We start from the raw sequence: 12756 nt of genomic DNA on the forward strand, positions 1-12756 counted from the left end.
CATTCATAGTCTTTAAAACATCCATAAATATACAGCTTTATTTGTAGGTGAGAGAACTGAGATTTTTATGTATATTAAAAAAAACATAAAATGTACACGAGTGTCAGAGTCCTATCTGTGTAATAAATGGAGCTCTAAATACCACATGTATTCACTGTAAAAAAGGCAGCATAAAAATCTAACATATCCAAATATCCTCATAACAAACTAGGAACAACCAAATGGCTTCTTCTAAATGGTACACTATGTTCATAAGTTATAAATACAGCAGAGAATTTGCACTAATTGATATACTATGAAGTGATGAGTTACCGCATTAAATCTATTTCCACAGTGGTTGTGAACTGGACAAACACATATTTTTAGCATCGCTGTGACTGATCGTAGAACAACGCCAAAGCCCTTCTGCTACCTTTGACTGTCCTTCAGCAAGGCAACAGCCACAGATTCCTGAACAAGGTCCTGACTTACCCCAATATAAATTCGCCGCCTCCCAAGGAAAGGCTGGCTGCCCACGCACCGAGGCCAGGCAGACGCTGGCCGCGCGGTTCAGCCCAGCATCCCACCCGGAGCAGGGCTGGGCAGCACTTACCCGCACAGTGGCGCTGAGATGGAGCTCTGGTCCTGGGAGGTGCTCTGTCAGCCTTAGAAACACATTCCCTTTTTGCCAGCCATTTTGTCTTCGCTATAACGATTTGCTAATGACCTAGCTCTGCCGCAGCTGGTGGGGAGTTTGGCCTGATTGATAAAGGTCATTGCTCGCAGGTGTGGACCCTGGGGCAGTGCATCCACAGGTAACAGGCAAAGTCAAGTAGTCTTTGTGGGGAAAAAAAATAATCTAAGGCAACTATGGCGCAACATCTAGGAGTAGTTTCAAAATTATCCCTCTTTTTAATCGTGACATGGAGCAGTCCCGGGATCCCCTTGGAGGGCAGCAGGATGCTGCCAGGAGAGAGGAGCACCACCAAGCCACGTGCGAGGGACAAGGCTGGGGGACAGCACGGGAACCCAGGAATATGAAGGAAGAGAAGCGCAGCCATGATCTGCTGTACACCACTCAGATTGCTTTGGGAAGGAATGGCCATGCAAGCCCCGAGCAAGGAGACCTGCAGCTACAGAGCACACCTCTGCCTGGTGTCCGGGCACGTTTGGTTTGGTTTGCTATCTATCCAACTTCTGATAAGTGATTGCCCCTGTCCTGCCTGTCTGAGCAGCGCAGACTTGCTTCTCTGACCTACATACACGATGAGGACTATTCATGACCTCCGTACACCCATCAGATACTAACTAAATAAGATAATAAATAAATTCTTTGTGCTGGTACTACAGTAGGATCCAGAGGCTGAAGCAAAGGTTAGAGCCTTATTAGTGCCTGGTGCCAGGAAAAAATGCAAGAAGCAGCATCTTGACACTAATGAACTAACAGAATATATCATCCTAGCTACATTTTCACTTAAGCAGCCCACAAAAATCTGAACCTCTTGTCCCGAGTTGCTGAAAATCAAACCTTCTTCTCTACATGCTGGAGTCTCCAAAGAGTAAAGAACAGCCACAGCAGAAAGAGCCCTCTCTACCCTCTCCCCCCCAATAGGTTTGTGGGGCTTTTTTATCTCCAGATGCAAAGATTCACCAGGTTGTGACATTTAATTTTATAACAAGTTCACAGAAACAGCTGTCCTTCATTTAAGCAATAAGTAAAGAACATTTCTTCCATACCCTTTTGCTAAATCTTATCCTTTTTGGTGTCATGAGGGATAAAAATATCCTTAACACGAGACACCCTTTTCTATAACTGTCTTTGACACTGGTAAGAAGATTTCCTGCTGGACGTCGGGGCCTCAGCCTGCCCATAAACAGTAACAACAGACCTCCTCAGAGAGCGAACTTCCACACGGTGCTTTGAAGATGCTGAGTGGTGCCTTTGCCTCTCTGGCTTGACTCTTAGGTAGGACTAAGAAAAAGTCTCCTCCACCATGACATAAAGCTGAGAGCCCAGGTCATGTTCAGGCATACCTTCCCATCACCCCAAATGAAGCACGAGTTAAACCACGGCACCAGGTGCCTGGGGAGGCTTTAGGAAGAGCTGCACCAGCATCTCCCGCAGGGGCTGGTCCTGCCATGGGTGTGCAGATCCCCCAGAGACTCTTCCAGCTTTTCCTTACGATTCCATAATGATGACAGCTATCAGATACCCTGGCCAAGCCCCCACTGCTCCTGCTGTACAGAAACAGCGGGAGATCAGACACCACTGCGATGGGGTCTGCCTCGCTGCAGCAGTGTGCTCCCTGTCTGCTGTCAGATGCAACACCCAGAAACTTTTGAGTTTTAGGATTTGCATATGTCCCCTCCTCCAGTTCATACATTCATGCTAACGGAGGCTGGTCCGGGACGGGTTGCTTGAGCGCAGGACAGCGATCAGTTTTTCTCACAGCGTAGAGCACGCCGAGCTTGCTGCTGGGGAAAGCGATGGACAAGGAAAATTAAAAGGATGAACAGATACAGAGTAATAGTATGTTTGTAAGAAAATTAAAGATTTGCTCTTCAGATGTTCCAGGCGATGTAGTTAGCAGACAGCTGGCAAATGGGAGCAATTGGAAATGATGGAATAGATCAAATGATTTAAATGAGAAAAAATAAATTCGCCCTAGCCTAGCCCAGCAAGTTGACAAAGCAGCCTACTTATCTGCTGCATGTGCAGCCCTTTGTCTCTGTCACCGAGGTCATTAAACTCCCGGCTGCGGAGCCCGGGCTGGGCGCCCGCTCGCGGGGACCGCCACTCCAGCGGCCCCGGCCCCCCCGTACCCGCCCGCCGCCCCCGGAGCGGCCGGGCCCCGGCCCGAGCGATGCTGCCCCGCCTCGCCCGGCGCCCGGCGCGGGGCTGTCGGGGACGCAGGGGACACAGGGGACAGGGGGACCCCCGGGGCCGCCGGGGACATAAGGGACAGCGGGGTCTCCGGGAACCCCCGGGACCTCGGAGGACACCGGGCACCCCGGGATCTGCGGGACGGGGGGCCGTCGGGGGCAGAGGGACGCCGGGACCCCCGGGGCTGCCGGGCCCCCCGGCACCCCCGCCGAGGGTCCCCGGCCGCCTCCTGCCCCGCGCCCGCCGCCGGCGCTGCCCGCCCGGCGGGACCCGCGGAGCCGGCCCGGCCCTCGCCCCGGGGGAGCGGGCGGGTGCCAGCGCGGCGGTGTCGGTGTGTGTCGGGGTGTGTCGGGGTGTGTGTGTGTGTGTGTGTGTGTGTGTGTGTGTGTGTGTCGGGGGGTGTCAGAGTGTGTGTGTGTGTCAGTGTGTCGGGGTGTGTGTCAGTGTGTCGGGGGGGGTCTGCGCGCGCGTGTGTCGGGGTGTGTGTCAGAGTGTGTGCGTGCGTGTCAGTGTGTCGGGGTGTGTGTCAGTGTGTGTCAGTGTGTGTGAGTGTGTGCACGCTCCACTCCGGGGCTTTGCGCGAGCCGCGCGCATCAGTGGTAGGAGGGGACAGAGCCGCTCCTGCGGGCGCACCGGCAGCCCCGGCTCCGCAGGTGCCGCCCGACCGGCACCGGCACCGCACGGCCGGGCACGGCCCGGCACGGCTCGGCTCGGCTCGGCTCGGCTCGGCACGGCGCGGAACGGCTAGGCACGGAGCGGAACGGCACGGAGCGGCTCGGCTCGGCTCGGCACGGAGCGGCTGCCGCGGGACGGGCCGGCGCGGCCGCACTAAGATGTGCCATGAGCGGTCCGGCCTCGGCGCCGACCGGCCGCTCCGCCTGAGCCCCGGGCAGCAGCCGCCCGCTCCCCCGCTGCCCCTGGGGCCGTAGGGCCGCGCCGGCCCGCGCCCTCCCCGACGATGCCCCATCTCTGGCCGGCTCTCCGCGGCGTGCTCTGGGAATACTGGGCAGCGCTCCTGGTCGGCGGCTTCTGGGGCCAGTGCTCGCACGGGATGCCGCATGTCATCCGGATAGGTAAGGCCGCCTCTCCCCGCGGGGACGGGCCGGCAGCGGCGGGGCGAAGTTCAGGGCGCGGTGCCGGGGCGGGGGATGCGCTGCCCGGTGCCGGGAAGGACGCTGCCACCGGGCGCGGTGCGGTGAGGGGCTGTGTCCCGGCACGGAGGGGTGCCGTGCCGCTGCCAAAGGGGGTAGCGCGCCCGGTGCGAGCAGCCGCCCTGGGCGCGGTGCAGTGGGGGTGCTGGGCACGGTGCAAAGCGGCGAGGAGGGATGCTCTGCCCCCGGAGAGGAAGGATGCCGAGCCCCCGGAGAGGGGAGATGCTCTGCCCCTGGAGAGGGGGGTTGCTGTGCCTGCCACAAGGAGGGCTGCGGTGCCCGGTGCGAGGAGAGGTGCTGTGCCAGTGCGAGGAGAGGTGTTGAGCCTGCTGCAATAGAGGTGCTGTGCAGAGGTGCTTTGACCCCGGGCCAGAGGTGCCCAGCACAAGGGACAAGCAGTCCGGGGGGGGCCCGCGGCAACGAGCCCCGCTGCCCAGAGGATGCCAGTGGGCTGGCTACGCCGCAGCCGCTGCTGAGGGCCAGGCGTGTTTCATTAAATTGCTGAGGTTCTGGGGAAAATTAATTTTTAATAATGTTACATAAAGTAATTGCACAGATAACAGCTTGGGAAAGAGTCTATGATCTTTCTTCTTCTAATTAAATGAGATACTTGTTTTAAGCATGTCATGTAAAGAATGGCGCTGATTTCCTGTTACATCCCCTGTACTTTGCCATCGGTACACATTCCCAGGGATTTGCTGTCTGCCCAGTAAAAATTATAAGGACAGGTTTACCTGTCTTTTCAGGGACCAAATTCTAACCCAGAGAAATTAGTGAAAACTGAATAGATTTGTGAATATTTTGAAGTGGAAAAAATGGGTCTTATTTATCCCAGTGCAACTGCACAGCAGCAATGTGAAAGCCAGCAAGAGAAAAATGCTAGTCCTGAGGGACAACCACTTTCTGAAGTGAAACACTGTCACCTCCAGTACGGTTTCGAGCGACTGCATGGCCCAGATCGTCTCACGGACAAGGGCTTGATTCCTGCAGGGTGAACATCTGCTCTCCCCTGGACTTCTGTGAACAAGGCACTCCAGGCAGACGTGGTTCTGTGCATGTTGTAGCACCAGAAATGTCGGTGGAAAAGGTTAATGGACCTGCCTCTGGGGCCTGGGCCCTGGCGGCTGCTGAACTTCTACTAGAGCCAAGCTGCTTGGTATGCTCAGCTGCAGCCCGGAACAGCTGGAAATGTTTTGTGCGACAGAAACCCACTCCCAGGAAAGCTCCCGTTGCTGCTGACAGGGCATGCCGGGCTTTGCCAGTCCCACCACATGAGCAGGGGAGGAGGCATCCCGCTGTGCTGTGGCAGAGCCCACCCCCCCCGTTTGTCACCAGCCTGTCCCCACCGAGAGCACTGCAGTGCTGCGGCGGCGTTTCTCTTCCCAACGGGTCCCAGGGCACAGATCCCCGTCGGGACCGTAAGCCGTGTGCTGGGGGGTCCTGTCGCAGCTGGGAGCTCTGGGCTTGCAGCTCGTCCTGCCTTCAGCTTGGCAGCAGCGGGCCTGATTCTTGGTGGCCAGACCTGGTGTGCTGCCAGGCTGACGCTCGGGAGGCGGCATGCCGGGGGCTGCTGCTGCGCCAGCGGCCGCTCACAGGGGAACGGGCTGAAGTCGTGAGGGCGGTGGGCTGCCGAGACCTCTGGGAATACCAGCGTGGCTTGTGGGAGACATCAAGGCCCAGGAGTATCCCTGTGGCTCTGAGGAGGTGTTCAGCCTCAAGTCCAGGTGCCTTAGTTGTCCTGAAAATGGATTTTCTAGACGGGGATCAAAGCGATTGCACAAAAGGCTGGAGGAGCTTTCAACCCGGAAACGGCTGCCAGCCCTTCACCGAAATTGCTTGGTTTTGCTGCAGCTCTGCTCCCCTTCACCTGGAGCTCCCCGGCTCAGCTCGGAGGCTGCCCCAGGAGCAGGGCGAGGGGGACACGATGCAGCGAGGCGGTGTGCAGGCAGGCAGGCAGGCAGGGCTGCCCGCCGTGGGAGCACTGCTGTGCACCGCCTCTGCCAGCGCCGCCGTGCCTTCCACAGGAACGGCCGTGCCTTAATTGCTGAGAAATACTCTAACATTCAGCGCCTCCTTTAGCCTTTTTCTTGATCAGTAAAATAAGAAACTTAAAGATCAGAAAAAGGCTTTAAGTTTCGGGGGCTGCACGAAGATCTGTGTTTACCTTTGCTCTCAGCTAAAAGTGGCATAATTTTGACCTCTTTTTCAGCCCACTGGAAAATTGCAGCTTTTTCCCCCTGCATTAATTTCTGCAAAGCTGCCCTGGCTTTCAAGTAATTCTTTTAATTATTAGGTTATGCCAAGAAGCAGAGAACACTTAAATAAGTATTGTTTTAGAACTGAAAATCAAACCAGAGAGAAAACAGGTAACTTTTCAAAGCTCTCTTGTTCTCCTATGAAGCTATTAAAATAAATACAGGGAGAGATATCTAAGAAAGGGACGGAAAAGCCAAACATGCTCTTTCTCGCACGAGTAAAATATAAATATTTAATCTACACATCTAAACATAATCTATACATACACATGTACAAAGAAAATCTGTGCCTCATTACTAGATTTTTTTTATTAAGTAGGAGTTTGTATCTGAAGCTTATTCAACAGCTGTTCAATTATTATGCAATCTGTTAAATATTTGAAAATGCCGTATCAGAAAACACCATCTAGATCTGCTGCACGCTCAAGGTGCTCGATTCAGCTCCGAGTTATTCTGGTATAAAGACAGGTAACTGTAACGGTGCGAGTGGAGTTACTCCATGTTTACACCACTGTGACTGAGAGGTAGTCTGTGACGCCGCCAGCCCTGACTGTGGATGAGATCAGTGAGATTATACCTGTTATTAAGTGCTGCACTGAGCAGCTGAGTATTTGCAATATCATGCCCCTCATATAGTAAAAGCAGTGAGTGCAAGATGATTAAGCTCCCGTAGATAGCCTATTTATCTAACCTTTCTCTTAGATTAAAAAGCAGTAGTGGCACCCCTTCAAAGTGACAGACGAGAGCTTGATGCCATTTTGTAGAGCCTGATGGCACCGGCCCTAACAAAACAACGTGGGATGACTGGAAACGGTGTCACACGTGGAGCTGGAAGGACTGGCATTTCATAGCAGACCGGTTTCAATTGCCGTGCTTTGCTGAAGCATCATCAGAAATTACTCAGAGTGATTATTTTGATGGATGATGTGTTAGCAAGATATACGTGCAGATCAGATGGATGCCAACGGTTTGAGATTAATAAGTAATTGTAAAAAATAGACCACAGGAGCCGTCAGTCCAATTCGAGCACTTGCATTTGTTGATTAGTGGGTTGGTTTGTATTCAAGTGCTGCCGAGGGGGTGACACCAAAACCGAGCAGCGCCGCTGCCATCGTTTCCCTTGGCCACCCCTGCTCCTGCGAGGAGAGCAGCAGAAGTGGTGTCTGCCACCCTGTCTGTGGGTGGGTGGTGATGGGCAGGGTCTCCAGCCTACCCTGCACTTGGGTCCCCCCCAAACCCCGGCTGCACGCTCACCTTGTCCTTCCTCGGCAGGAAAAGTGCGCTGTGCCTGGGAGGGGTTTCATTTTGCTTTCTACATTTTTAAAAGGAATCACCTTCACCTCTGGGTTCTTGCTCTTGTTCTGTTTTTTTTTTTACTAAGGTTATATTCCCGCTGATATTTGTGGCAATAATTATGCCTCAAGCACGTTTGAAAGTCCCAGTCTTGTATCACTGAGGTCGCTGTAAACACGATCGGGCTCCAGCTAAGCTTTGAAACAAACAGTCCTGCGTGGAGGAATTTATTGGATTTTATTTCTTGTAGTCTCTTTCTGAGCTGTGTTTGCGTAGAGAAGGGGTCAGGGCATCGATTGTTTGTATGATTTACAAGTAACACAGGAAAGACAATCAAATTGGATTGGAGTCTGTGTGGAAAAAAAATCATTGATTATTTTATATAAATACATAGAAAACAAATTCTGTGGATAATTATCCTCCTCTGTGTGATTGGCTTTTTTGAGGCTTATTATGCCTGTCTAGAATTTTATTTTGAAATCACCTTCCCACACTCTGCAAACAAAGTTTTATTTTTAAAAATAAAGGCAAAAGCAGGCTTTTCCAGGCTGAAAAAGGCAGTGCCCACAGGGCTGGGAGCTGCATGGCTATGGGGTAGGTGGATGCTGGAGAGGTAATCCTCAGAAAGGCGGCTCCAGTGTTTTTCTGTTCAGCTCAAGCTTGATGACCGGTTTGGCCGGTGTCCTTCGGGGAGGGGTGGCGGGACGGCCCAGCCCGGCTCCCTAACAGGGGCTCCTGCATCGGATGGCACCGGGGTGTGAGAGGGGCCAGAGCCCCACCTGCACGCACTGACCCGTGGGTGGGGGTTTCTCACCCAGAAAACGGTGCGCACGCTGGCCGAGCCTCGCCTTTTTACCCTTTTCCTCTAAAACGATTGCAGTGCGTGTCTGCCCGCTGGCCAAGCCTCCTCCAGGCTGTCCGAGCCCTACGGGCAGCCGCTGCCTTGGCAGTGCACGCCGGGTGCTGCCGGCCGGTGAGGGTGCGGCGGCAGAGCCGAGCCGGCCTGAGCCCCCGCCCAGGGTCTGGGGGTCACCGAGTGTGAAGCAATGAGAAATTTCTCTCCGTGGCTGGTGAGGCGATGAAATGTGGCGGGGTAGGAGCAGGCAGAAATTGAACTAAGATCGATACATTTCCCCCTCCCCGAAGCAAACAGCTTCAGAGAAGCAGCTTCACAGCACCCGAGACCGGCCCGCAGGCTCAGAAAACGTTAATTGGGGGAATCTTCCCTGTGGGCAGCCTGACTGTGGCCTGACTGCCCACATCCCTGCCATTTGCTCCCCAGTTTGGAGTACAGGCACACAGAAAGCAGAGCCGGGTTTCCCTGGCACCTAGCCGAAGGCTGGGAGAGGGCTCGGACGGAGCCCTGTGTGCTGCGGGTGTGAATCTGCAGCGGCACCGATGGCATCTCACACAGGTGCCTGAGATGAAGATCTGGCCCCCAAACCTCCGGGGGCCAAGCACGCTGATGGGCTGCTTCAGGATTCTGCTTTCTGCATGTTCACTGTTGCAAGTAAAGTGCTATTTTTTGTTTTGTTTTGTTTTCCCTGTTTTTAAATCACTCTATTGCCTTTGTGGCTTCTCCTGCATTTCCATGTGTAGTTCTGTGGCCACACACCCATTGCTCAAGCATTTAATGCTTGATGAAGTTATTTCAGGTCATGAGATGCTTTGTGTGTCAGATAATGTATTCTAGTAATTTCAGTAGCATATAAGGGTGGCACTGTAAATTGTTTGGTGGTAAATTAATTCTGAATACATTTGAATAACAATGTTACCTCTTTATCGCAGAATAGTCTAATTATTTGATCTTGGCATCCTCTTGAGAACTTCATACAGGAAATTAAGATCAAACCACAAACCAGAAAAAAATAGGCCCTCATTCATTATAGGGCAGGAGTACCGCCAAAATAAACAGACCTACTTAGTGCTGGGCTGCTTCCTCAGAGCGGGCACGTTCCCCCGACCGCGTGCACCAGCACATCGACATCCCCCATGGGCTGAAAGGCGGCAGATTTATGCGGAACTTGAGTGGCGAAGGAGCCTTGCATGCACTTTGTGTGCACGGATGGACGTGGTTGCTCTGCCCTGCGCCTGGCACCTGCCTCTGCACCGCGGAGGACACACGCCTTCGCAACGAAAGCTGCCTGCTCGTGCTGCATTGCCACTTTTGGTTTTATCACCAGCAGGTGCAAATCCACTGCCACTGCTTCAAACTTAATTTCTCCATCTCTGGATGTTTTTATTGATGAAACTAAACGGAGGTTGATGTTATGAAAAGATTTCTGTAAAGCCTTCACAATGCAGTCATGCACAGAACAATACTAAAAGTAATTCAATCTCCAGCAAAGTTGGGCCTCTCTTGTCCTGGTAAATGAAGTGCTCCTTTGGTATAGATCAGCAGTTTCACTAAATTAGCAATCCTAAATGAAATCCAGCTTTTCCTTCTCTCATCTGTTGTCAATATGATGCCAGAAGTCAGTCGGGGCTGGCAGCTCAGCCTGCGGGCCCAGCATCAGCAGAGGGCACTGTGCCTCACCGGCTCTCACCCTGCCTGGGTGTTTCTGGCCACCTTCCTCCTTCCAGCTCCTGAACGCTGCTTTCTTGTATTAGCTATCATCACTAATTTCCAAGCATCTGCATGGCGTAGCTCTGCCAGAATAGCTATGATGCTGGAGTCTCTCATGGAGACACAATATCAAATAAAACCCGACATCGCACAGCCTGTTTGTAGCAAGCGTTAAGCCTCATAATCCAATGTATTGCATTTCTCCACCAGTTACGCTGTGCAATCTCCTTTCCCTCATTTTGGCTAGAGGTTTAATGTGATGCCGTCTAGACTTCTTTTTTCCTCTGCATACTTAGAAGACAGGCTGGTGGAAGTCTCTGGGTAAGGCAGATAACGAGATGAAAGCACTAGAACTCCATGGGCGAGGGGGGAAAGAGGCAAATGTTGGAGAGGAGCTGAGGGCTGAACGCGAGGATAAAAACTGTGCTATGGCAATGTTGCCAAAGGGAATAGATGTGAAATGAGGAATGCTGGTTGTCTTAAAGCCATGAGAATTGAAGTTGCTGTGACTGCAGATGTTGGTGTTTGCAGTGACTGCATGGGGGATCCTGACACTCCACCAGTGAATACTGTGGACTTCTGTGTCCCTCAGAGTCTCAAGCTTGTTTTTTCAGGCAGGGATTGTGTCGGTTTGGGCTGACGTAGAGGGGATTCAGACGTGATGGGGCTTCATGCATTACTACTGTTGTTCATTAACAGTAAAAACAGGGATAATGTGCTGGTATTTATCACTCATAATAAAGACTAAAATAGATGCAGGTCCTTACCACAAGCAAGAGCTCTTAAAGCAGGTGGAAGGCTCAGTTCACTGCTTTGTCTTTGTTCCAGCACCAGCTTTTCTTTGTGGCTGCCTCTGTTAACCCCTTTTGCTCTCCCCTCCTGCTGCCCCCCCTTGCTGTGCTGCCCTGCAGGGAACTTTCCTCTGACATTACAGCTTCATTTCTCAGGTTTGCACTATAAGACGCTCGCCATGTCGAGTGTTACCTGAGTGTTCAGCAGCATCAGTCCTTGTGCTTTAAATCTTCAGCAAGACATTGTGCATAAATACACAAATATGGATGCGACTGCTCCATTATTTCTGGGAGGGAAGATAAGCAGGAAAATGCCATTCGGTTGCAAACACCGCTCAGGAGAGCTGTGGGGTACCTGTGCGTCAGAGGCAATCCTCAATGCTGCTCTAAACTTCCCCCTACACACCCCAAATTGTTCAGCCTCTGCAGCAGTGTAAATAAGGATAGGAAAGCAAACACTGGCCATCGGTGACAAAAGGCCACCTTGCTGTATCTGTATTATTTAAAATTTTAGCCTAAGGACCTGGTCAGACTTTGGTTTTTGTTGCTGTGCCTCAGCCAACAACCAGCACCCCTCAGTGTGGGGGTCAAATGCCTAGAATAAAAATCAGAATTGTGAAGTAGTAAGGGAGCAACCGGCACATTCAGTATTACCTCCTTGGGCTTGGGACATTCAGGAAAGCATCATGACCTGGAAAATAGCCGGAAGGACTGGGCTTCAAAAGACTTGGACTGTGTGGATATGGCCCCAGACTGATCTTGGCTAGGCACGCACCTCTCCTTGCCCAAGGTCTCGGGCGTAGAATGCAGTCAGTGGTACTGCCACAGCTGCACGATGTCTGAGAGCAGTGCCGCGGTGTGCAGCATTCCCGCAGGTCACCCTTCTCTGGCTGTCACAATACAGATTATTTGTTGCACACAGTTTGGGAGGATAGCAAACACCTCAATACTTCCATTTTTTAAATAGCAAGCTGGGCTGTGCTAATTCACCTAGGACGGTTTTTCTTCACCGTGTCTGATGTAGAAGACCCACCAGTTATTTCACTTTATGAGGCTGTTTTCTGTCACTATGCACTGCCGGTAAATACTCCACCGGCACGGAACCCGTCTTGCTGGGGATGCAGGAAAGGAGGAAGACAGAGGGATCTCGAGAAGCTGGACAGCCTGAGCAGGGCAGAGGAGTGCGCTGTGTAGACTCAGGTAACGAGGCAACAGCATGGGAAGAAAGAGTTCCCTTGGTGATCACAGAGTTTAAAATAATGAGATGAAGAGGATGCTGTGGGATTGGTAGAATAAATCTGCCACAATGCTTAATAGTGCAAAAGGAAAAGAGGAGGAAAAAGGAAATACAAGATTTCTGGCTTCTTGATTAGAGGTCCCCTAAAGGGGGAGACTGCGCAGTCTGGCATTAGGAGGAGAGAGTCTGCACAGTAACTACTCCCTTGAAAAATCACTCTAGTGAGACACAGGGTGCTGCACGATGGTGATAAACTGTAAAGATCTGGGCACAGGAGATTTCGGGAACGGAGCTCTGGTTTTCAGCTGTAATTTGCTCCTGCCTGTGCCCTTTGGATTTGCAGGTAAAGGCTCTCCCAGGCAGCCCGAAAGATGCTGTAACACATTTTGTCAGCTGCCTGGGCAAGAGCATGACTCCGGTATGAGATGGCTCACTTGGATATTGCACAGCAGGAGGAAATGAAGTAGTCCTGCCAGCCTCCCTGCCAGCCTCCCCAGGCAAGCCCACAGTCCAGGGCAGTGCAAAAGTGCTCCTCCACCTTGCACCGGACACCAGCGCTGCTTGGTAAAGGTCTGGAGAGGCACCGCTTGGTGCCTGGCT

General features: G+C 52.5%; 1 protein-coding gene across 1 annotated transcript in view; it reads left to right on the plus strand.

Annotated features, from left to right (window-relative positions):
• The first annotated feature begins 3752 nt into the window (after positions 1–3752).
• GRIK3 (glutamate ionotropic receptor kainate type subunit 3) overlaps positions 3753–12756 on the plus strand; it is a 120845-nt gene continuing 111841 nt past the window's right edge. Inside the window, exon 1 of the mRNA XM_076357268.1 lies at positions 3753–3936. Within this exon, the coding sequence (XP_076213383.1) occupies positions 3822–3936 (115 nt within the window). The 5' untranslated portion in view covers positions 3753–3821. The remainder of the gene's footprint in view (positions 3937–12756) is intronic.

This window comes from Aptenodytes patagonicus, chromosome 21 (assembly GCF_965638725.1).
Source record: "Aptenodytes patagonicus chromosome 21, bAptPat1.pri.cur, whole genome shotgun sequence".
Lineage (NCBI taxonomy): Eukaryota > Metazoa > Chordata > Aves > Sphenisciformes > Spheniscidae > Aptenodytes > Aptenodytes patagonicus.